This window comes from Podarcis cretensis, assembly GCF_951804945.1.
Source record: "Podarcis cretensis genome assembly, chromosome: 10".
In the NCBI taxonomy this organism is placed as follows: domain Eukaryota; kingdom Metazoa; phylum Chordata; class Lepidosauria; order Squamata; family Lacertidae; genus Podarcis; species Podarcis cretensis.
Window position 1 is genome coordinate 15,328,371 of NC_137179.1, and position 25,810 is coordinate 15,354,180.

Here is a 25,810-nt window from a genome sequence, read left to right on the forward strand (position 1 = left end):
ACTGATCTCATCTTCTGATGTGCTTCTGGACGAACCACCGGGTTCCCCCAGAATGAACGCCACGATAGCAGAGCGTATTATGACTAAGCACAAGAACTAACATGGCTAAGGTCTGGTTCCTGGCTTGTGCACATTACGCTAGCTTCTGGTGATTGTTGTGTCATTAAAGAAAGGCATGAATAAGCATTCAGCTTATTATTATGCATGTTCAGCTTCAGATCATAGCCAAGCACCAGGTGAAATTCAGGGGCACACATTCGTAGTGTGAGTATTTCCAACATCTGTTTAATTCCAGCATTAAAAAAACAACACGGTGGAGGTATCTGAGCAATTTTAATTTTACTCCTCCCCCTTAATGTTCCCACTTTAGCAAGAAGCCAAAGGGAGATGACCTTCGAAGGCTTTATACGGTACATGCTTTCGGAAGAGTGCAGCATCTTTAAACAAAAGCACAGGACGGTTTACCAAGATATGAACTTCCCATTGTGTGACTACTTTATATCATCGTCACACAATACCTACCTGATACAAGACCAGCTTGTAGGCCCAAGTCACCTGTGGGGCTACGCCAAGTATGTACATTTATTTGTGGGGTAGGGCAGGGGAGAGGTGAGGTCAGTAGGGTGTAGAGTAACAAAACTGTGCAGAAGTGTGTTGTGTTTCCTAATGGTGTTCTTTCTCCATATTTAAAATAAACACAAATGTTTGCAGCCGTTGAAGAAAAAATAACATGGAAAAATACCTATGGGTTGTATTATTGCGCTCATTGAATGATTTCCGCTCAGGCAATGGAACGTCTGTTACTCCCCCCCAACAAATCTGCCCTGGAGAGTTGTGGGATTGAGGGGGTACAAAGGAGGAAAGTTCCATTGCATGCATGGACATCATCCTGCTGGTGCAATAATGACTTCATTGGAAGCAAGCCTGTGGCTGAGCTAGAACTGAAATAGGGGTAGAATATAGATGCATATAACAACTGCTTCAAAAATGCTTTTTTTAAAATAAAAAAAGGAATTTAAAAATACATTGCATTTTCCATAAGGCTGGCCATCGCCATCTAATGTCACATTGTATGCTGCTTTTAAAACACACGTAAGTTTTATTTGCAGCTGTATAGGACAATGGCAGAATTATTCTTTTGTTCTGATTTAGTGCTTTCTGAACTTTGGGACTCTTCTGAACCCCTTTTGGCGTCCCACCCAGTGCTTACAGTGTGCCCTATGGGTCCAATTTAGAACTGTAAATAAGACTGTGGCTCTCTAATATTTTCATATCTCTATGGGAGTGCAAACTGCTTCGGAGAAGATCTGTTTTCTTAAAAACTGCGGATCATCAAAATGTGTGCTACCCTATCTGAGCTTCTAGCAGAGTGCAACTCCATAGCTAAACAAGCATTATTTGGAAAGCAGAAAGCAATATGAGTGCTGATGAATGGGACACAGATCTTTTTATTGTCTTCTTCTTCTTCTTCTTCTTCTTCTTCTTCTTCTTCTTCTTCTTCTTCTTCTTCTTCTCTTCCTCCTCCTCCTCCTCCTCCTCCTCCTTCTCCTTCTCCTTCTTCTTCAATTTAAAGTTCCCTGAAGAAGGGATGCCGCTGTGTTGAAATTGATTGTTGGGATGGTCCAAATAATGAGCCTGTGGTTTATCATGGACATACCTTGACGAGCAAAATTACCTTCAAGAATGTCATCGATGTGGTCCACAAGCATGCTTTTGAGGTAGGTGCATGTAGTTGGTCAAAAGCTCTGAAAAATGTCCACAGGGCACCGTGGGGTACCTATTTGTCTCACAGCAGTATCAAATGACTCTGAGGGTGGGTGGTCTGCCGACCTATGAGAGCCTTATACGATGTTGTCAGCTGACCTACAGAAAGCATAAAACAGATCTTAGATGTGACACATCGCAGGCTGGATAACAGAAACAAAAATACAGTGGTACCTTGGTTTACGAACTTAATCCATCCGGAGGTCCGTTCTTAAACCAAAGCATTCTTAAACCAAGGCGTGCTTTCCCATAGTAGTGGGGGACTCAGTTTGCAAATGGAACACACTCAACAGGAAGCGGAACATGTTCTGCTTCCAAGGCAAAGTTCACAAACCCAAACACCTACCTCTGGGTTTGCAGCGTTCTTAATCCAAGTTGTATATAAACTAAGCTGTTCTTAAACCAAGGTTCCACTGTAATTCCTTTGTGAAAATTACTGTGGGCAGAACAGCACAGTTGCTGTGCAGTGAGGAAAACCTTGATATGTTTCGCGAACGGCTGCTCCTCGTAACAATTTGGGCCGCATTTGTGTGACTGCTGTTTATTTATTTGCTTATCTGAAGATTTCTCAGTTGTGAAAGAGAACTAAGTTGTTCACCAACATTTATTAAAGCAATATTACATCAAGCACCCAGTTCAAACACAGCCAGTTCCCACTTTCATAGTGTCAAAGTCACCAGAGATCAAATTCACATTCCAAAACTGGGGAGCGTCTCTCCAAGAAACCATCCTTGAAATTCAGGGGCAAAGCAGCCCAGCATTCCACTGTTATGTTCTGTCCGCTATCAGCAATCCCCATTCTTTGTAAAAGCCACTTCCTAATACGTGGGTGGTGCTGTGGGTTAAACCACAGAGCCTAGGACTTGCCGATCAGAAGGTCGGCAGTTCGAATCCCCACGACGGGGTGAGCTCCCGTTGCTCGGTCCCTGCTCCTGCCAACCTAGCAGTTCGAAAGCACCTCAAAGTGCAAGTAGATAAATAGGTACCACTTCGGCGGGAAGGTAAACGGCATTTCTGTGCACTGCTCTGGTTCACCAGAAGCGGTTTAGTCATGCTGGCCACATGATCTGGAAGCTGTACACTGACTCCCTCGGCCAATAAAACGAGATGAGCGCCACAACCCCAGAGTTGGCCACGACTGGACCTAATGGTCAGGGGTCCCTTTACCTTTAATATGTGGCAGCTGCAGGCATTTAAAAAGAAAACAGAGTCACAAATCCCAGATGGGCATGGACGAGCTCTTGGTCATGCCTAACGTGGCCCTTGGAATCCTCCTAAGAACATAAGAAGATAAGAAGAACCTGCTGAACCATCGAGTCCAGCATCTTGTTCTCACAGTGGCCAACCAGATGCCTGTGGGAAAACTCATAAGCAGGATTCAAGCACATAAGCACTCTCCCTTCCAGTGGTTTCCAGTAACTGGTTTTCAGAAGCATTGCTATCATGACTACTAGCCATTGATAGACCTCTCCTCCATGAATTGGTCTAACCTTCTTCTGAAGCCTTCTAGGTTGGTGGCCATCACTACCTCCTGTGGGAGCACATTCTATAGTTCAACTTTGCTCCTGGTCATTATCTGCAACTAAGCATGTATTTTTCCCTAAAAAAAGTGATTCAGGAAGCAATCCTTACCCCTAGTGAGCAGCGGTGGGACAGTGCAGCTGTATTCCTGATGCTTGCACCACTAGTGGCAACGGCAGTGTTGAAGAAAGGCTGAAGTAGCAACAAGTTGCCGATGGCTTAGTATCTAGAGCAGCGATTCTCAACCTGTGGGTCACCAGATGTTGTTGGACTACAACTCCCATCATCCCTGAGCTCTGGCCTTGCTAGCTAGGGGTGATGGGAGTTGTAGTTCAACAACATCTGGGGACCCACAGGTTGAGAAAGACTGATCTAGAGGATCCTTGGCTAGCTCAAATCTGCTCCTAAATTACCCCTGAAACACCTCGTTTGGGGTTTAAACTGACCATTGCCTGCAGTAGCTTCCTTCCACCCACACTTTTCCTATGACAGTTGTGGATTCTCCCCACTGGTAAAGGCCAAAACAGCCAGGCAGTTCTGGGTGGTGGGATGCCCATGACACATTCAACTACCCTCGAGCTTACGTGGGTTGAGGTTTGGATTCTTCTGTTAATGGACTTCCTCAGTTTCAAAATACTAACAGTCTTTATGTTAAATTTCCAGGCATCAGATTATCCCCTTACACTATCTTTGGAGAATCACTGCAGCGCTCCGCAACAGGAGAAGATGGCTGGCCATTTGCTAGACATTCTCAGGGATACCCTCTGTATTTCAACACTGGATGATAGCATGCCATCTGAACTACCCTCTCCAGAGGTAACATCCACTCCCCCAACCCAACATTATTATAATTATTGTAAAAGATGGTGTGTTTTGGTGTGTGTCAGTTTGTGTGTGTTTGTGTGCAAGCTCTGCAACTGTTGTGCACATTTGCAGCATAATGATTATTTGAAGTTTGGAATATCTTAGTCATAAAAAATGAGATTGGGCAGAGGGAAATGAGATGGTGCTCATAGGGCTTGTGATCAATATCACTCTTGTTCCAGCCCATTCTTCCACTTCCACCCCTCCTCTCCCCATAGCTCATTCCAGAGCCTTTAAAACTGTGAATGAAATGAAGTAGTGTGGTACAGTGGTTAGACAAGAGATTGGGAAGCCATGGCCCTCCAGATGTTGGAAGACTGCAGCTCCCATCAGTCCCAGCCAGCATGTCTAGTGGTTGGGGTTTATCAACATCTGGGGTGTCGCAGGTTAGCCACCATGGATTAGACTGAGGAGACCCAGGATCAGATCCTCACCTGGCCATGAAGATGAGGGATGGCCTTGTGATGGTCACAATTTCCCAGCCTAGCCTAATTCACAGGGTAGTTGTGAGGATAAAAATGGGGAAGAACCACTTATGCCATCTTTAGCTTCTTGGAAGGAAATAAATATTGCAAGCATGAGAGGGCAGAGGAGCCTGTGTTGCATGGATTGATAGACTGCTTCCTGTATAGGCTACACATTGCCCACCCCCCTTCTTCAAACAAATTCAAATATGATGTTGCATGGATTGATAGACTGCTTCCTGTATAGGCTACACATTGCCCACCCCCCTTCTTCAAACAAATTCAAATATGATTGTTTTCCAGGTAAAACAAATAGCCAGATGTGAGACATTCCAAGCTATAGACAAGCCATGCTGATATCTCAGGAACGACACATTGTCCTTGAGATGACAACATGAGGCTATATGCAGTGTTGGTGTGCAACACTTGAGTTGTGCTGCCTGAGTTTCTTCACACATGCATGTTGCTGCAGTCCTGAAGAAAGGACCACACTTGTGTAAACTGACTCATAACTATGGCTCCTTTGCTTGCTGAATTGTTCCTAGAACTATATGCTTCTCAAAATTGCACTCAGATTGTGGGTGGAGAAATGCCACCAGGCTTCTCTAGGAGAAGGATAATTTATCCAACAAGTTTCTTTTTTAAAAAATATAATTTTTATTAACAAACCAATCAAATCACATTAGTTCCAAATTACACAGCCAAATTTTTAAAAATTTTGTTGGGGGTACCCATGCTTCGAGCTCAGAAAGGGATCCAAACATCTCTCTTGCTGCTGCTTTAATGTTCACAGTTCTGTCCAGATAGTATTCACAGTTCCATTCAATCTTCTTTATTATTTTCCTCATCTTCTTGTTGTTGTCATATATTCCTTTCTTTGTGACCTCTGATAGTCTCCACAAGCGGGTTGAAAACAAACGTTATTATATCCTGTGTGGATTTTTCATTCCTGCAAGAGCCATATTCAAACAGACAGACCCATTTCTGCACTTCCGTACAAAACATTCTTGAAGTCTGCCCGTTAATCTTTGCAGGTCTGTCAGTCTCTCCTCAATCTTCTAAGGGGGTACTGCCAGGTCAAACTCACAGTCCGATATAATAACAAACCATGGTCTCCTCCCCCTCGATCATAAATCCTGTAGCCAGGCCTGCCCTAACAAGTATCTTTTTATAACTGCGTCACAAAGGCCTTTCATTCCTTTCCAGATATTCCACAAGCCATGCCTTTGATTAGTAATTTATTTCCACACAGTTCTTAATCATCCTGCTTGTAATCAGTAATTGCAATGATTCTTCTTGGGGGGGAGGATTGTTAGGTACTCACATAAGATAAAAAAAGAAAAGCCCCCCTCCTTTCAGTCCCGTTCCGACAAACCGACCCTTTGATGTATCTTCTTCTTAATATATTGTTGAATCCAGCCCGTCGCTCCACTTCACAGAGGTCACTTTAATTAGCAGTCTTAACTCCCGATCTTCACTCGAAATATGTGCATTTGCTTCTCTCTAATTGTTTATTTTGAGCTCCTGCAACCAGGCCGCGCAATTAGAGACAGCGTCAGGGAGAACCGTCCCACGTGAGGGCTGTGCGCCTAGTGCCCTCACCCCCTTCTTTCAAATCCGGGGGTGATTTATGGCAACCGCAGGTGAGGCAGTGTTCCCCATTCCCTTGGGGGTAACAAGGGAGGCTGCATACTCCCATAACAGCCTCTTAATTACCTCGTGTGAGCCGGAGAGATGGTATTGTCGGCCATCTTCCAATGCGCCCCTAGCGGCCCCCCATCCAACAAGTCTCAAGGGTGGGGCTCACCACAAGCAGTGGTCACAGCATAGCTTCTTTCTTTTCTCTAATTTGCAGGAAGGGGTGGAATGGATAACCATGGTTTCCTTTTCGTTAGCCCAAAAGCTAATCCCTACATGCAAGTCGAATCTCCATGACATAATGTTGGTCGATGACTTGGATGTGAACAAATGAATGGCTTCTGGGGTTTGAAAGAGGGGTGGAGGGGATAGCCATGGTTTCCTTTTCATGGCGTCTGCTGGTCTGGTTTGCATAAAGTTTTTCCAGAGTGGATACCTGAACAAAAATGGGTTTTGTTCCTGTATGGTTGTGTGGTTTTACTGTGCTGAATGCCCTCAAATTTCTCCCCGCAGCAACTGAAATTCAAAATCTTGATAAAAAATAAGAAAGTCGGAACTCTGGAAGAAACCCTGCAACGCAGGGGCCAGAGATGCCTGGGCCAAATAGCAGAGCTCGAGGAGGCCATGGAGTCAGAGGATGACCTTGTTGATGAAGACCCTAAAGCACAGTTAATCAAGAAGCCGCTTGCTCGATTGGCATCAGCACCCAAAAAGGATAAGAAGGACAAGAAGGTAAATATACCTTCAGTTAGAGGTGGGGAAGGAATTAGATTTTGTTTGCATTTCAGTGAGAAAGTAGCTAATTCACACTTCTTGAACCAAAACATGAACAGAAACCCAGCTATCCTTTGAAATGCACACTTCTCTGATTTCTAATCAAACATTGTGTACTAAAATGCATATATTGAGGGTAATGTGCATTAAAGATGTGTGCAGCAGTGAAAACAACATAAAAATGCATTGCATTAGTGCAAATTGTTTGTAAAAATGTGTATACTAGTCAAAGATATACACAAAATGTGTTCATCAGCACTAATTAATCAGAGGTGGTTTTTAAATCACAAATTGCTTGTAAAAATGCAGAGAACAAAATTTAAGACTGGGAAAATGGGAAAATGAGAAAGGAAGAGAACTGAAATTGATAGATTCCTCTATCCTTAACCTCCAGCACACCAGATTTTTGCAAAAGCAGCAGCCATGTTGCCTGTCTCAGTGACTATTAACTGATGGTTGGTGTTCAATGAACAGGGCATCTTAGCTATTCAGTTATACAAAAGCCCCAGGAGAGAATCACCTCATATTTCTCACTTTGCAAGGCTCTAATGCTTTTTAACTTTTTATTCACAGACTCATAAGGTTAAAGTCGCCATGTTGCTGTCAGAACTTGTGATATACACAGCTTCCCGGTCTTTTGTCAGCTTTGAAGATTCAAAGGAGAAGCAGAAGTTTTATCAAAATAATTCCATCGGGGAGGTGAAAGGACAAAAACTTATAAGCAAGAGAGGTAATTTACAAGATTCTAAAATCGACACTTGCTGCTATTTGCTTCTTTAAACTATTGGAAGAACTAAACTTTATGCATGGCACATTTCTGCTGTTACACAGAATGGTATTTAACTAAGTCCCACTTAGAGTAGACTTATTGAAATTAATGGCTCTTGAGTTAGTCATGTCCATTAACTTCAATGGGACTAGATGGATGCCCATTGAGTCCCAGTGGGGAAAAAGCAATAATAATAATAATAATAATAATAATAATAATAATAATAATAATACCCCAATGTGTTTCATAGTCAGTGCAGCTTCCAGAATACCTTTTGCAACCAGATTGTAAGCCTCTGTGCTTGGGAATAAGTCATACTGATTTTACTGGAACTTATTTCCAAGTAAGTAGACTTAAACTTGCAACATGCAAGAGAATCAGTCCTAAGGACCCTCTTGTAGATGTCATTTGAACATCATTCAGTGGGATTTACCTCCAGATAGGTGAGCATAAGATTGCATCTTTGTGGTATTACTGATCTTTGCCGTACTCTACTGCATCAAGGTGGGACGCAGGTGGCGCTGTGGGTTAAAGCCTCAGCGCCTAGGACTTGCCGATCGAAAGGTTGGCGGTTCGAATCCCTGCGGCGGGGTGCGCTCCCGCTGCTCGGTCCCAGCGCCTGCCAACCTAGCAGTTCAAAAGCACCTCCGGGTGCAAGTAGATAAATAGGGACCGCTTACCAGTGGGAAGGTAAACGGCGTTTCCGTGTGCGGCTCTGGCTGGCCACGTGACCCGGAAGTGTCTCCGGACAGCGCTGGCCCCTGGCCTCTTAAGTGAGATGGGCGCACAACCCCAGAGTCTGTCAAGACTGGCCCGTACGAGCAGGGGTACCTTTACCTTTACTGCATCAAGAGCCAAATCCAATAAAGAGATATTTATTTGTTTCAGCCACTGGCCTTTGCAATCTGCACAAAACATAAAATGCACACACATATGTGAACAACTAAGCAGGGAAAATTACCAAACTCAAGTGAGACACCAGTCATTTGCTTCCAGATCTAAGCATAATAGAAATATATACAAGAATAAACACTACTGAGTGGGTAAAATGACTAAAATCAATTAGAATTTTAAAATGATACAATTTAAAACTCTGGGCACTTTGGCAGCCCTTATTTTAATGGAGGTTGCTATGAATTTTGCAGGTTTTTTCTTCTTCTTGCTGTCAGCAGCTTATATTGATCTGCAAGGAGAAAAGTCATTGTAATAATTAGCTAGGTACCCCAGCTGAGACAGAAATAATGGAGTGATTAACTCTTTGTGTGGCTCTCTCTATAAAGAGCAAAATAACATGAACCATTATCTGGGTACTACTGTCTCCAGAAACTTAGGGCCAGGAGCTATCGGAGGAATTACCTTCTCCCACAGAAGCTTGACCATATTATAAGATCTGCTTCAGAGATCATTCTAAGGATGCCTCTCCCCACCTTCTGAGATTAGGCAGGAGGCGACAGGTCATTCATTCCCCATGGTGCGAACATCCTGAAACATCCTCAGAGGCTGCTAACCTTGCTGTCCTTCAGACATTGGGTTGATGTTGTTTGTTCATGTACTTGGAGGACGATCTGTTTCACTGCCAGGGACGGCGCTTGAGGATTTTGATCTTTGTGAATTCTGATATGACCTGACTTGTTCTGCACTTCCTGAACTAAAATGCAGATAAGAACCTTGCAGCTCACCCTCTTGATTGTACACTTCTCTGAAGCTTGGGGTGAACTTGTCAGCTCAAAAAAAGTTTTTTAGAAATGCTTATTTTTGTGAGAGAAAGCTTTCAGGAATATGCATTTAAAGTAGGGATTTTAAAAATCTGCATGAAGGTTGGCACCTAAATTTCCACCTGAATTGTGGAACTTCCCCTCTGCCGAAGTGTGTTGAGTATCTGTCTCCATTATACAGCTTTTGAGTTAAGCTGCACCTTTTACCTTGGCCTCTGGCCATCAAAGCATTTTTGTTTTCTGGTCAAATCCCTTTTTATTGAATGTATACTGTTCTTTTACATTTAGAATGTCCCCACCCCTGTTTTATAACTGTAAAGTTTTTAAACCTATTGTTATAATTCTATACTACTTTGTTATAACCTGCCCTGGGACATTTATGGTAAGGGGTGCGGGCAAGAATATCTCTATCTCTATCTCTATCTCTATCTCTATCTCTATCTCTATCTCTATCTCTATCTCTATCTCTATCTCTATCTCTATCTCTATCATCTCTATCTCTATCATCTCTATCTATCTCTATCTCTATCTCTATCTCTATCTCTATCTCTATCTCTATCCCTCTCTCTCTCTCTCTCTCTCTCTCTCTCTCTATCTATCTATCTATATCTCTCTCTCTCCCCCCCCTACACACACACACACACACACAAACAAAGAGTGTTTTTTCTGGTAGGACACAGGGGTACGCATACCCCTAAACATTTTGTGAATCTAAGTTTGGCCTCATTGAGGGGCAGTATTTCAATATGAGTAGGAAAATGAGAGTACCCCTAAACATTTTTTAAAGAAAAAAAGAACAGTATATGTTTATATATATATATTCTGGAATGTATATAAAGCTATGGTTTTCCCAGTAGTGATGTATGGAAGTGAAAGCTGGACCATAAAGAAGGCTCACTGCTGAAGAATTGATGCTTTTGAATTATGGTGCTGGAGGAGACTCTTGAGAGTCCCATGGACTGCAAGAAGATCAAACCTCTCCATTCTGAAGGAAATCAGCCCTGAAGGACTGGAAGGACAGATCCTGAAGCTGAGGCTCCAATTCTTTGCCCACCTCATGAGAAGAGAAGACCCTGATGTTGGGAAAGATTGAGGGCACAAGGAGAAGGGGATGACAGAGGACAAGATGGTTGGACAGTGTTCTCGAAGCTACCAGCATGAGTTTGACCAAACTGCGGGAGGCAGTGGAAGACAGGAGTGCCTGGCGTGCTCTGCTCCACGGGGTCATGAAGAGTCGGACATGACTAAACAACAACAACAACATCTATATTCTGGAATGCCTTTCCTAACAAAACTCCCACATTTCTAAGCACTCTTTGACTGAGGCCGAAACTGGATGGAAAAGACTTGCAAATAATGAATATACGTGAAATGGACTCATCTGCCCACCCCTGTTTCCTGCTTCATTTATTCTCATAACTTCTGCTGTTGCCATTTGACATAATTGTATCCTTTTCATTTTAATATTGTGCAGGATTTATTTAGTGGTTGTTGCAAGCCACCTTGGAGGCTTTTAATCAGAAGCGCAGCGTATAAATATTTCAAATGAGTACAAAAAATAGCACAGGCTCATATGTTGGTTGCTGCTGCATCGCATAGGGATTCCCATTTCATATCAAGAGTTCCTGGCTGAGACATAGCACAGCACTGGAAGCAGAGAGAGATGGATTGCCTAGAAATTGTAGCAAAATTTACGATTCTCGGGGCTTCTCAAATCACCCACTTAAACAACCCCTCCCCTGAACTGGAATAAATGATGCAAATTGGGCCTCCTGCAGTTTGCATAATCACAACATTTGTTTTGTGGAGTGGGAGCTATAATGGAATTCAGAATTTATCCTTAGTTCATTTCTCTAATAGTCTGGTGGTTGAAAGGTTTACATTATAGATCTTCAGCCAGTGGGTTGGGACCCACAGGTGGGTTGTGAGGCCATCCCAGGTGGTTCGCAGCCAAGCTGTTGCCGCCATGTTGGATTCCAGCTAAGGTTGACCAAATGGAAAGGGGACTTACAGGGGTGTCCGGGCTCTTGCACACATTGATCTGATGAGATACTCGCTGTATCCACTTCCATGCATGCTGCAAAGTGCAAAGAAGCAGGCGAAAGGCAAGAACCTTCTTCAGTAAGGAATATATTTCTGGCCAATTGTAGGCCTCACTTTCCTATAGGTATGGCTGTAGTGAAAGAGCTCTCTATGGGATACAGTTACAGGTAGGTAGCCGTGTTGGTCTACCATAGTTGAAACAAAATTTTAAAAATCCTTCCAGTAGCACCTTAAGGTAAAGGGACCCCTGACCATTAGGTCCAGTCGTGACCGACTCTGGGGTTGCGGCGCTCATCTTGCTTTATTGGCCGAGGGAGCCGGTGTACAGCTTCCTGGTCATGTGGCCAACATGACTAAACCACTTCTGGCAAACCAGAACAGCACACGGAAATGCCGTTTACTTTCCCGCCAGAGCGGTACCTATTTATCTACTTGCACTTTGACATGCTTTCAAAATGCTAGGTTGGCAGGAGCAGGGACTGAGCGACGGGAGCTCACCCCGTCACGGGGATTCGAACTGCCGACCTTCTGATCAGCAAGTCCTAGGCTCTGTGGTTTAACCCATAGCGCCACCAGTGTCCCAAGCACCTTAGAGACCAACTAAGTTAGTTCTTGGTATGAGCTTTCGTGTGCATGCACACTTCTTCAGATACACTGAAACAGAAGTCACCAGACCCTTATATATAGTGAGAGGGTGGGGAGGGATATTACTCAGAAGGGTGGTGGGAATGGGTGATTGGCTGATAGGTGTGGTAAACCTGTTGACGACTGTTAACGACTGCCAACTGGTCTTACAGGAAAAATCAAGGGGAGAGATGGCTAAAAATAGCTATATCATGTATAATGAGATAAGAATCCAATGTCTCAGCAACTTCTCTTTCCAGTCTATTTCTGAAATTCTTTTGTAATAAGACAGCTACTTTGAGATCTTGTATAGAATGTCCTGGGAGATTGAAGTGTTCTCGAACTAGTTTCTATGTCTTGCGCTTCCTGATATCAGATTTATGTCCATTTATGGGGTACAGAAACTCTGTTCACATTCTAGTCCATTTCTATGGCTCTCGAGACTTCTTCCAGAATAGAGCTATGCTGGGGACTAGAATGTAGAAGTGCCCACTTCTGCACAAGGGAGCAGCCTGCTGGGTAGCTTGGTTGCCATCATGGCAGCAGCTGGAGGGCCAGGAAGTTACATCATAAGTCGGGCTGCAGGAGATGAGAGCTGGAAGGAGCAGGAATGCCTCACCATCTTCTCACAGTATTGTTTTGAGGATAAAATGGTGAGGGGGATAACCTTGAGCTGCTTGGAGGAAAAGTGGGGTATAAATGCAGTGATAAATGAATAATATAAACAATAATAAATCACATCATTTCCAGTGGGAGAGAGTTTAGTGCATACTTACCCTCCCTTTTGAAATCAGAATAACTGAACATATGCTTTCGCTTGAACCTATGCTTTCTCTTTGTTTGTTTTGAACAACAAGCACATTTTTGCATGTTCTCCCTGTGACCATATGGACTACAGCCTTTTTTTTAAACCACAGTTGAGATTTCTTCCAGTGGACTCTATCCTTGATATCCCATCTATAACTGGTTCATGGTTATGTTGATTTCCAGGGTCCATGGCTAGGTTTATGTTTATGTTTATTTTTTTTAAAAGTGTTACTTTTGAATATGAGTTCATAGACGAGATGAAAGGAAATATTGCGTAGCATTGTGGGCATGAATATTGCATGGTGACTTTGCCACAAACACACATCAAATTATCTTACCTTTGAAATATTAAACTTTTGTACTTTTTAATAAAATATGTGCACCATCCCTCTTTGCAGCTCCTGACTTCATTGCGCACACTACAAACTTCATTACAAGAATCTACCCCAAAGGAACCAGGACAGACTCTTCAAATTATGATCCACAAGAATTCTGGAACGTTGGGTGCCAAATGGGTAGGCTTTTCCATCTAATTTTATGTGATGTGTTTGCATGCATGAAATACCAAAATAGGTTCAGACATATGGCTTAGATTTGATAATGTCTCACATGGATGAAAGTGGGTTGGGGGCTGACATATATTGGACTCTAGAGCGCTTTTGGGTTGCAGTCACAGGCCAGAGGGCTGAGGAGGGCAATGAGGTTAAGGTAGGTGTGTGGAACTTCTGTCCCTTCAGATATTGCTAAACTAGAACTCTGATCAGCTCCAGAAAGTGTAGCCAATGGCCAGAGTTGATGGGAATGATATTTCAGCAGCATTGGGAGAGCCAAAGATTCTACACACCTGGAGACAGTAAAGCAAAGAAGCATCAAACACATTGGCCAGTCTGAGATGTAACGGAGAACCATAGTGGAGAGTCGGGGCAGGGTGGATCATGTGGTCCTCCTCCTCTCTTTGTGCACCGGGGATGTGCAAAGTATCTTTTTGTAACAGACTAACCACAGTTCTCTGTGACATTTGAACTCAGGAAACCATGGTTTGTGTAAACTATGGTTCCAGCACAAGCCAGGTTCTGAAGCCATGATAGGAGCATTACTCATAAACAAAGGGCAGTTGCCTCAACTTGGATGTAATGGAAGGCTGTACACGGTTTAAAATCAGAAATGAAAGCATCCAATCTGCTTGAAAGAGGAGGCTGGAAAGAGGCGGAGATGTGGTGGACTGCAACTGCCATCATCATGCTGGCTGGGCCTGATGGGAGTTGTAGTCCAATAATTTATGGAGAGTGGAAGGTTCCCCAGCCCTGACCTGAATGCAGCCTTAATGATAGCGGACATATGGCTGAGTCAAAATTGCAATCCCTCATGCTCAAAAATATACCGTGCTGGCCTCCCAAACAGATGTCTAAGTCTTCTTCCTGTAGCACACTGCCTAATGTTTATGTCTTAACTTGTTTGTCATTGCAATGGGAAATGTAACAACAAATTCATTATATGAAGCCATGTACTTTGTTTCATCCTGCGGCAGTTGCGGGGAAGAACAAAAATACTAATTACATCTCTTCCTGCTCATTGCTTTCATTTTTCGCTCCTCTTTAATGGCATGTGTGTAATGCATAACAAAAGATAAAGTGATCTGTTTGGTGATATTAACTCCTTGCCTCTAAAAGCTTTGACTGGGTGCATTGTTGGCAGTGGACAGTTTCCTGGCGTGAAAGGATCATTTATTGAGTGCCACTCAGGACTCAGGCAGCCTGCATTGCAGGAAATTGGATGATTTGTAAATGTCACTGCAGCACCCAGAACTGAATGGGTGACATGTGGAAGGAGTGACTTTATTTCTATGAAATTAAAAAGGTTCTGAACCAAAGAGTTTTGCCCTTTGAGATATAACTATTTTGAGCTTGTCCACATGCTGCCAATCATCAGACTTGTATAAAGGGAGTAGCAATACAGTCTGAGAGAGAGAGGGGGGGTCAGTCCCTTGTGAATGTTGAAGCTATGCGTGTATGTTGAGTTGGAAATATTTTCCATCAAGCTCAATGAGACTTTGGCCGCATCTACACCTGCTGTCTAAAACACAGTTGAAGCACATGGCTGAAAAAACAACCCCATGGAAACTGTAGGTTTGTAGGATGTTTGGCAATAGTATCTCTGTGAGGGGATAAACAACTGTTCCTGGGATTACTGGAGGAAGCCATGTGTGTGTTAAGTGTTCTTTAAATGCATAGCATAGATGTGATCTTCCTCCCAAGCAAAACTGCAACAAGACTGCAGTCTTAAGGTCTACAGGCTTCCTTATCAAACTGTCACCTATATTTATTATAATCCCTGTTCCATTTAAATGCCTAAGAGATGAAAGTTTTACCCACCTGGTGCCCACCAGATGTTTTCAACTTGAACTCCCATCAGCTTCAGCCTGCATGGTCATGCTGGCTGAGGTTGAAATGAGTTGCAATCCAAAACAGCTAGAGAGTGCCAGGCTGATTTACAGGATAGATGAGTAGGTTGTGGTGGAAATATCTACCTTACCTATCTAGTTTTATTTAATTCACGACCTCGCTTTGAAGTATTCTCCAGCAACACAACACCCAATGAAACGAAACACAACCTAAACAGAACAATAAAACTACCAGAAAGAATGCCAAGCAGAGAGAAGCTAAACAGCAGTCAGTAAATCTAGATGAAATCAATTAGACAAATTAAAGATAAGAAGATTATCTAAACAGACAGAAAATCTTTAGGTTCCAACTTTGGCATCTCCAGCTAAAAGGTTCTTATAGCAGGCAATGGAAAATAGCTTTCTCTGCCTAAGATATTGGACTGCCGAGGGCAGAAAAAATGGACAGTACTAGGCTAGATGGACAAATGGTTTAACTTGGCACAAGGCTGCTTCTGTGCACCTTTTGAGCACAACAGGTCTTTAAATCCCATTTGAAAGGGTCAATCTTCCAACTTAAGCTGTTACCTAGTCCAGGTGGCACTACTAGGAATGCTCTTTCTGCAGTGGCTGCCAAACTAATGGACAGGGATGGGTAACCTCATGCCCAGGGACCAAATATGGTTCTCCATTATCTGGTCCTCAAAACCCTCCCCAGACCCCACCCCACACCAGCCCTGCTTCACACTCCAAGTGCCTAGCAGGAACAGGCCCTTGAACACTGATAATGACTCTTGGTTCTCTGGATGGAGGTTAGAGAGGAATCATAGGCTCATAGAATTGTAGGGTTCATCTGAGGCTAATCTAGTCCAACACCCTGCAATGCAGGGTGACAGACAGGGATCAAACCTGCAACTTTGGCATTATCAGCATCACGCTCTATCCAACTGAGCCATCCGCATGTGTAGAAACTGGGCTGCTGTACAAAGATGAAATTTAGAATTGTTGCTCCACCCCGTTCTGCCCTAGACACCCCCAGCCAAGGAAGGTACACATCTGATAGTTAATTCTTTATTGACAAAAACATGCACTTACAGCAACTCCCACAGTGCTCTGGATACACATGCAAACACCCTTCTAGCCTCTAGGAAGCTGTCCCTAGCTCTTGTGCCCCATGGAACAGTTGCATAGGATAGATTATGAAACCACCAAGAGTTTTTCTGAACTGCATTTTAAAGAGTGGGGAGGTATGTTATCCCACGATCCCCATGAGATGTGCACAGGAGCCAGAGTCCCACACCTCAGCTGGCAGGAGAAGAGGTTACAAGCACGTGCTGATATAGGTGCATAGAGCAAAATGTGCAAGTGTTGTGGTATGTGATCATTGCATGCACCAGAAATTAAGAGGCCCAGCCCTTGCAGTTTCATCACTCCCATTTGTTTTTTCAATGTCTCTGTATGTGTGTGTTTCATCAGAACCTGGTGTGTGTGTGTGTGTGTAGGGGGGGAAATATTTCTGAAAATTAGCCATTACTTCAGTTGCATTAAAAACAACAACAACTGCTCACACAATACATTGTATGCAACTAAAAATATCTCTTCCCCCACTTGCAGTGGCCTTAAACTTCCAGACACCAGGAGTACAGATGGATCTACTGAATGGAAAGTTTTTGGACAATGGTGGCTCTGGTTATATCTTAAAACCAGAATTCCTGAGAAAGAGAGACACAGACTACAACCCACATGACGTAAACATGAAATTCAGAGCACTTACACTTACAGTAAGGGTAAGAAGGTTTCATTCAACCTTTCACTTATTCATATATGATACTTATGTATTATAAACCACTGAGCCTCTTGGGCTTGCTGATTGGAAGGTCAGCAGTTCCAATTTATGCAATGGAGTGAGCTCCCATTGCTCTGTCCCAGCTTCTGCCAACCTGGCAGTTCGAAAGCATACCAGAGCGAAAATGACAACAGTGACTTTAAAAAGGAATGGGGATTTTTTACAAGATACTTGCAGAAACAACAAAAAGAAATGGACTCATTGTCAAGATTTGAATAATCTTTCACAACTTTATTGAATTTCAAAATGGAGGATGACAATGTAACAACATTTAATAGTATATATTTACATGTAGCATACAACAAACAATGTAACAAACCAGAAGGGGAAAATGAGGGATGCCAGTGGGAGGGTGGGGATTGTAAAGGTAGGATTGGATTATGGTACATGATATTTGTAATTATAAAAGTTTAATTAAAATATTATTATTAATAAAAAATAATAATAAAAGAAAGCATACCAGAGCAAGCAGATAAATGGGTACCGCTGCAGCGGGAAGGTAAATGGTGTTTCCGTGCACTCTGGTTTCCATCACAGTGTCCTGTTGTGCCAGAAGCGGTTTAGTCATGCTGGCCACATGACCTGGAAAGCTGTCTGTGGACAAACGCCGGCTCCCTTGGCCTAAAAGCGAGATGAGCACCGCAACCTCATAGTCGCCTTTGACTGGACTTAACCATACAGGGGTCCTTTACCTTTTATCTTTACCTTACTTCTCCTAAGCTCTAATTTTTTTTTTTTAAAAAAGAAAATATCCCAAATTCATTACTGGTTGAACATTTCAGTTGTACATCTCTGGTGACTCTTGGCCCATGTGCCCACAGGTAAAATCCCTACCCTGTCCTGCTGAGGGAATCTGCGTAAGTCCAGTCAAGCATGGTTAAGTCCTTTCAAATCCAACCAGCTAGGACAGTGCAATGCATCTCTTTCTAAGGAGTGATCAGCACCCTGGACAGCACACAGTGGACTTCCCCATTGGCTCAGTCCTGTTCAGTGGCAGGCAGTGGGCGGTTCAGTGGTGGCAAGGACAGGGCCATGCAACCACAGGGGTTTTTTTGTGGGTGCCCTGGCCCCCAGGACCCCCTGAAGTTGGTGCCTATGGCCCCAGTTCATCAAGGTTGATGGCAGTTGTAGGCCAGCAACATTTGGAAGGCCACAGGTTCCCCATGCAAGGTCTGCACTGATAGCATCCAGAGTTTCAGACAGGAGACTTTTCCAGCCCTACCTAAAGATGCAAACCTATTCCTCAAAATTTTCACTTATCTCAATTTGCAGTGTAGTTGTGCAATCAGACAATGTGTACAGAATTCATATATTTGGGGAAAATGTGCATGAAAATAAATACATTAGGGAGAATAACATGCAAAACGCACTATATTAGGGGAAATTGCTTGCAAAACTGAGTTTACGGGGAGAAAAAAGCAGATGAATTTTCCCAGATTGCTGTAGAAATGTGGAGCACTGAATGTAAGACTGGTACAGTGACAAATGGGGAAAACCAGAATTGACAGATCCTTCCATCCATGCTCAGAACAGACACACTGAAATTAATCAAAACAAAATTAAAAAATTCCTTCCAGTAGCACCTTAAAGACCAACTAAGTTAGTTCTTGGTATGAGCTTTCGTGTGCATGCACACTTCTTCATTCAAAAAATTCTGGCATTCTGCTTACAAGGCAGCCTCATTAAATACTGTTATTTACAAGGATCTCGTTCTCAGTACACCTAGGTCATTCTTCAGCTGCAATTTAGAACATTACCGTAGCATGTTGAAAATAGAGAGAGGCAAATTGAATTAAACCTTTCGGGGCAAGCTGTGATATTCATGTACAGAGATGGTTCTGGAAAATTGCCTGTTTGAACAAAAATAAATCAAACAGGTTTGATTTATTATCTGTAATATTTCCTGGTACTCTGCTATGCTTGTTGTTGAAAATACCTCAAATACTATAAATTCTGTGGCCAGCAAGCTGCAAATAGTTATCAAAGACATTTGACAGGTTATTAAATACCAGCGGTGTACAGTGTGTGGGGTTTTTTTTGTGTGTGTGTGTGGGGTGGTCTGGCTACAGAATAAGCATTCTCTTCCCATCTTGCCAACCTTTAACAAAGATTTTGTTCACCGTTATTTTTTTTTAAAATGCATGTTATGTTAAACAAGGCCAGATAGTTTTCTCCCTCCTTCATAAGGAATGGTTGAAGGAATTGGTATGTTTAGCCTGGGTAAAGAGAAGATGTGATAGCCATCTTCAAACATCTCAAGGACTGTCACATGGAGGATGAAGCAAGCCTGTTTTCTCCTGCTCCAGAGGCTAGGGCCCCAACCAATGAATTCAAGTTACAAGAAAGGAGATTCTGACTAAATAGCAGGAAGACCTTTCTGACAGTAAGAAGGATTCAGCAGTGGAACAGTCTTCCACGAGAGGTGGTGGACTTTCCTTCCTTGGAGATTTGTAAGAAGAGGTTGGACTAATTTGTGGAGAGTTGGTCGATTAAAGAGTATTGGTGAAAAAGAACCTCCATATTCAAAGGCAGGACAACCCTAATGCATTAAGAGGCATAATACACCTGACAAGTAGAAGTACAAGATAGACATCAATAGCCTTGCCCTCCATGAATTTGTCTAAGCCTCTTTTAAAGCCAGCCAATTTGGTGTCCTACAGTGCCTCCTGTGTGATTGAGTTTCACAGTTTAACTATACACTGTGTGAAAAAGCACTTCCTTTTATCTATTCTGAATTTTCCAACATTCAGGTTCATTGGATTAATGAATTATTGCATCATAGTTTTTAAAAAACAACAACAAAAAAACTTTGAGGTTTTGGTAATGAAAGCTTATCTGCCATTATGATTCATCTGATTAAGAAACCCCTGACAAGCTTCTGAGAAACTCCCAAAGTTCTCCAAAGTATAATTTGAAAGTTAGTGAATCATATGAAACAAGAAAGTGTTTGAGATATAGGTATCACCCAAGCACTCTGGGGGGTCTATGCCTATACATTTTGTGTTATACAATATTGGTCCTGGACGACTCTGTGTTCTGCTGATTTTATAACATCTTATTTTTATATTTATGGTAAAGTGAATCTTTTCTAAAGCATTTAAATCATATATACTTATGGATGTTTTTCCTTCTTCCGCAGCAGATAATGGATGACTCCTGTTGTTGACAGTGGGAGAAAGATTGAACACTATATAGGGATCCATGCTATAGCAATCTTCTTAGTAGGGCTAATGGTTGTAATTCTGAAAATCTCAAGAGACTTAAAGAGGATAACACCGTGGAGTGCTGTAGTATTTATTTATGTGGCATTTTCAAAGCTCTCATCCCAGGGTTGAATTGGACTGCGAAATTTCACCGTTTGTAGTCCAGAGTTTGCTGGACTACAACTCCCATCACTTCTGACCATTGGCCATGTTGGCTGGGGTTGTATCATGTGAAATTTGTAAATTCAGAAATTCAGAGTGCCCTCCATCATTTGATGCTGGGGCTGTCTACCCTCACACTAGCAATATTGTTGTTATAAAATATTGATGATGGGTTGTCTCCCATGCTCGTCCTACTTAGAGTAGACCTACTTAGAGTTATTCTGAGTAATTCGTACCTGGATACAATCCCATGTTTTTGTTGCAACAAGAGCAAAAACAGAAAAAGGTAGAGTGAATCAATTTCAGCGCAGTAAAAGATAAAGATAAAGGTACCACTGACTGTTAGGTCCAGTCGCAGATGACTCTGAGGTTGCACGCTCATCTCACTCTATAGGCCGAGGGAGCCGGCGTTTGTCCGCAGACAGCTTCCGGGTCATGTGGCCAGCATGACTAAGCCACTTCTGGAGAACCAGAGCAGTGCACAGAAATGCCGTTTACCTTCCCGCCGGAGCGGTACCTATTTATCTACTTGCACTTTGATGTGCTTTTGAACTGCTAGGTGGGCAGGAGCTGGGACCCATCAACAGGAGCTCACCCTGTCACGGGGATTCGAACTGCTGACCTTCTGATTGGCAATCCCTGGAGTCCCCACTCGCCCGTGGGTTTTTTTGGGGTGGGTGGGTGGGGACGCCTAGCCCTGGTGCTCACCCCCAAAGCCCTAGCAGCCTGGACCGTGTCATCTTTTATTCAGACGACACGGAGCGTACTGCCATTCCACACTAATTCTCTTTAAGTGTGTGGAGTGAACATGTGTAGACAGAAAAAGGGGAGTGGGTAGACAAGCAGGCACCTTGAATTCAGCATCTCCAGAGGCACCAGCGCCACTTCAGATCTTCCAACAGTGAAAGGAGAAGTCTCAAAGTGGATTCTTGTGGGAACGTATCTCTGTAATTTGAGCAATTCATTCATGCTGGTGGTTGATTTCCTTTATGCAGATTATCAGTGGTTGCCAGCTGCCACCAAGCAACCTATCCAAGAGTAACAAGGCTGATCCTGTAGTCAAGATAGAGATTCATGGAGTTCCTGGAGATATGAATAAACAGCAGACTTCTGTCATAAAGAACAATGGTAAGTCTAACACACCATGAACTTGGGTAAGATGTTCAGCGGAGCTCTGTTCAAAAACACATGTCCAACAACTAGATTTCCCCTCCTGTTTCTTGCAGCTTTGAATCCTAGATGGAATGAAACATTCACGTTTAACATCAATGTTCCCGATCTTGCCTTAATACGCTTTGTTTTAGAAGATCAGATGGCACTAACTGCAAATGACTTCCTTGGTCAATTTACTTTGCCAGTTATGAGCCTGAATAAAGGTAAGATTAAGCAGGGATGGGAGGAGTCAGCATGCACACACACAATATTTGTGCATGCATGGGTCTCCCCGTTCACTGTGGAGTTTGAGACAATTTTGCACTGCGCTGATACAGCTGCCCTGTTGCTGGAGTGGCTACAGAGCTCTAGATTGGGGTGAAATAATTTACAGTTTTGTACAGAGGAATTAAATTAGCCAAATCAGCCATAGACAAAGGCAGCCTTTAAATCAATATAGTCATTTTAGGAGAATTTAAAAGTTTGTGTGATAGAAATCCATCAAACGGGTTCATACTTGTTTTGTAGCTACAATATTTATTTAAAAAAACTCCCACATAAAATCAGTTTATAAAATATTTCTTTGTGTTTAATATTATATCCACAACCCAATGAAATATCCATAGAATTATTAAGCTGTATTTCAGGCTACATGAACCGTCTTGAAATATTTAGTCTCTAACAAGACAACAAAGTCTATGTGCTGTCAGACTAAATCTAGCAATGCTATTATGGAAGAGGAAGATGTCTATTTATCAGTATCAAGGCACAGGAAAACCACAAATAAAAATGCATTCAAATCTACCAGTATGAAGTTAGCAGTATAAAATAAAGAGAGATTATTACTTTAAATGGCATACAAGGATGATTTTCTGGGAAAGCTAAAGTAAATCTCTACTGTCAAGAGTGCCAAAAGAAACGAAGAAGCAAAATAGTTAGACAACTTTCTTTTTTATTTTGCAAGATCAAAAGAACTTTTCCTTCTATGACAGAAGCAGTGAACATTTTTCAGCTTGAGGGCCATATTCCTTCCTAGGCAACCTTCCAGGGGCCACATGGATGCAAATTTGACCTTATGTGGTCAGCTAGTTTCTACAATGGACCTTGTCCATTCAGACAAGCAAGAGGCATTGTGAGTATTTAAGAACACATTGCAGCCAGGCAAAAGCACCTGGGAGGCGAACAGGGCCAGTGAGGAGTGTGGATTGAGGAGAGTTCCAAGGACCAGACAGAGAGACCTGGAGGGTCAGCTTTGGCCCTTGTGATGACCCCCACCCCAGAACCATACACTCACCTCTCTCTCTCTCCTTCAGGCAAGCAGAAGGCACCTTCAGAAGATAGTTTCAAGCATTCAATGGGGTTACAAAACAGGGCCACTGGGAGCTGTGTCTGCAGAGCGTGTGTGGCCTGGGGAGAATTGGAGGGCCAGATCTCCATATTATCCAATACTCTGTGTGTTCTGCAGGGGACACATAGGTCTCTTAAGAAGCAATCATAGTTGCTGGGAGTGTGGCCAATAAGAATAAGAATAATTTATTATTTATACCCCTCCCATCTGACTGGGTCTCCCCAGCCACTCTGGGTGGCTTCCAACCAAATATCAAAAACAATATGGCGTCAGACATTATAAACTTTCCTACACAGGGCCACCTTCAGGTGTCTTTTAAAAGTAAAATAGTTGTTTACTGCCTTGACATCTGCTGGAAGGGCGTTCCACAGGGCGGGCGCCACTACCAAGAAGGCCCTCTGCCTGGTTCCCTGTAACCTCACTTCTCACAGTGAGGGAACTGCCAGAAGGCCCTTGGTGCTGGATCTCAGTGTCCGGGCAGAATGATGGGGGTGGAGACGCTCCTTCAGCTATACAGGACCGAGGCCATTTAGGGCCTTAAAGGTCAGTGCCAACACTTTGAATTGTGCTCGGAAACGTATTGGGAGCCAATGAAGATCTTTCAGGACTGGTGTTATATGGTCTTGGTGGCCACTCCCAGCCACCAGTCTAGCTGCCGCATTCTGAATTAATTGCAGTTTCCGAGTCACCTTCAAAGGTAGCCCCACGTAGAGCATAGGCCAAGGGGCTGTAGGATGCTGAGGGTCCACACCCCAGCCATGGGCAGAGCAGGAAGTCCATGGGTGGAGGCCTCTCTAGTGTGGCAGAGTAGGAAGCCCGTACATGGAGGCCTCTCAGAGCTCTTCACTGATATTTCTCATCTAGCAGTGATCCACAGGGCCAGAAAATGGGGTGTGCCATGGGGTGGCAGAGAGAACAAGCAAATTCTCCACTGGGCATACCCAATTTCTTTGACCAGGCTGCATTAACTCTCTGGAAGAACCTGGTCTCTTGCTTTTCCACATAGGTAGTTCCCCAAGGATTGTATGAACATGGCTGCACACACAACATGCATTTGAAACACATTGAAAGCGCATAACTGCCCCTTCCCCAAGAATCCTGGGAACTGTAGTTTACCCCTCTCAGGATTACGATTCCTTCCATCTTTAACAAACTACAGAACTGGGGATTTGGGGGCAAAGGAAGCTTTAAAAGCATGGTCTGTATGCATCACATGTGTGGATTTAAAATTGGCATGGTATTTTTTTTTTTAAGCTCCTTCTTTCATCATATATTATTGGATGTGCATTTTAGATTTAGGACATTGTTTGGGGAAAAAAATCTTCTTCTTGGTTTGTTTCTAGGATACCGCCATGTTCCATTGGTCTCCAAGCTCGGAGTGACCCTCAAGCCCGCCTCGCTCTTTGTATATATCTGGTACTGCTTTCATGTCCTGGGTTAATGTCATCACTACTCCTCCCAGCTGCGTGTTTAATAAAGCAACCATAATCAAAGCAGAAGGCACCCGATTTCTTCACACAGCACACACGTAGCTAAACTATGGAATTTGCTCCCACAAAATGAAGTGATGGCTTTAAAAGGAGATAAGTCATATCTGTGGAGGAATAATAGAACTGAAGAGTTGGAAGAGACCTCGAAGTCTGTCTTGCCCAACCACCTGCCATGCAGGAATCTCAACTAAAGCATCCATGACAGATGGCCATCCAACCTCAGCTTAAAAACCTCCAATGAAGGAGAGTCCACCGCCTTCTGAGGAAGTCTGTTCTGCTGTTGAACAGCTCTTACTGTCAGAAAGTTCTTTCTGATGGTTAGTTGGAATCTCCTTTCTTGTAACTTGAAGCCATTGGTTTGACCCCTACCCTCCGGAGCAGGAGAAAACAAGGTTGCTCCATCTTCTCATGTGGCAGCCCTTGAGCTATTTGAAGCTCCTTATGCCTCCTTCTTTTATTTCTTGTTGGAATTGGTGTCTTCAGTACTTCACCATTAAGAAACTCCCATCCATCTTGAGCTTCCTTCTCATTGAGTATGGGATCTCACCCAGTAGTTCCTCAAGCTTTTTGAAACCAGCCTTCTTAAAGTCCAGAGTGCATGTACAACTACAGTAAGCTTTCCCTTGCCTCTGAATCATGAAACCCAAGAGGACATGGTCACTTCCTCCTAAGGTTCCCAGTACTTTTGCTTCATTGACCAGCTTTTCCCTGTTGGTGAGGACTAGGTCCAAGGCAGATGATCCCCTTGTTGCTTCTTCCACCTTCTGGGAAATGAAATTGCCAGTGAGGATATGGCTACCAATGGCTCTTAGCTATGATGGCTAAGTTCTGCCTCCTCTGTTGGAGGCAGTATTCTTCTGACTGTCAGTTGCTGGGGATCACAAGTGCAGAGTTGTACCCAGGTCCTGCTTGCAGGCTTCCCACAGGCATCTTGATGTCCACTGTGAGAACAGGAAGCTGGACTAGATGGGCCATTGGTTTGATCCAGGAGGGATCTTCTTAAAGGTGCTAGGTAGAGGCTTGCACTAGCACACAGAAGTTAATGAGAAGACGTAATGGACTGGATTTGCATGATAGCAAATATTTGCACTTATCTATTTATTTTTTAAAAAACTTTTGTGCAAGAAGCAAATTCTTTGCAGTGCTTTGTGTCTCCCTCTAGCTGCTATTGCATTTGGAGCTCATTTCCAGTGTTTAATCCTCTGGCCTTCAAGGAAAATACCAACACCGTTTTTCAGAATGGTGC

The 25,810-nt window shown here is 43.2% G+C and overlaps 1 protein-coding gene across 1 annotated transcript in view; it reads left to right on the top strand.

Moving 5' to 3' along the window:
• The window catches only part of LOC307225005 (1-phosphatidylinositol 4,5-bisphosphate phosphodiesterase zeta-1-like), a 40,248-nt gene extending 15,681 nt beyond the window's left edge, over positions 1-24,567 (top strand). The window contains exons 4-13 of the mRNA XM_079992565.1: positions 371-572; positions 1,574-1,718; positions 3,949-4,101; positions 6,765-6,983; positions 7,599-7,755; positions 13,382-13,498; positions 16,978-17,150; positions 21,570-21,702; positions 21,801-21,950; positions 24,418-24,567. Of these exons, the coding sequence (XP_079848691.1) occupies positions 371-572; positions 1,574-1,718; positions 3,949-4,101; positions 6,765-6,983; positions 7,599-7,755; positions 13,382-13,498; positions 16,978-17,150; positions 21,570-21,702; positions 21,801-21,950; positions 24,418-24,515 (1,547 nt within the window). The 3' untranslated portion in view covers positions 24,516-24,567. The remainder of the gene's footprint in view (positions 1-370; positions 573-1,573; positions 1,719-3,948; positions 4,102-6,764; positions 6,984-7,598; positions 7,756-13,381; positions 13,499-16,977; positions 17,151-21,569; positions 21,703-21,800; positions 21,951-24,417) is intronic.
• The last annotated feature ends 1,243 nt before the right edge of the window (positions 24,568-25,810 follow it).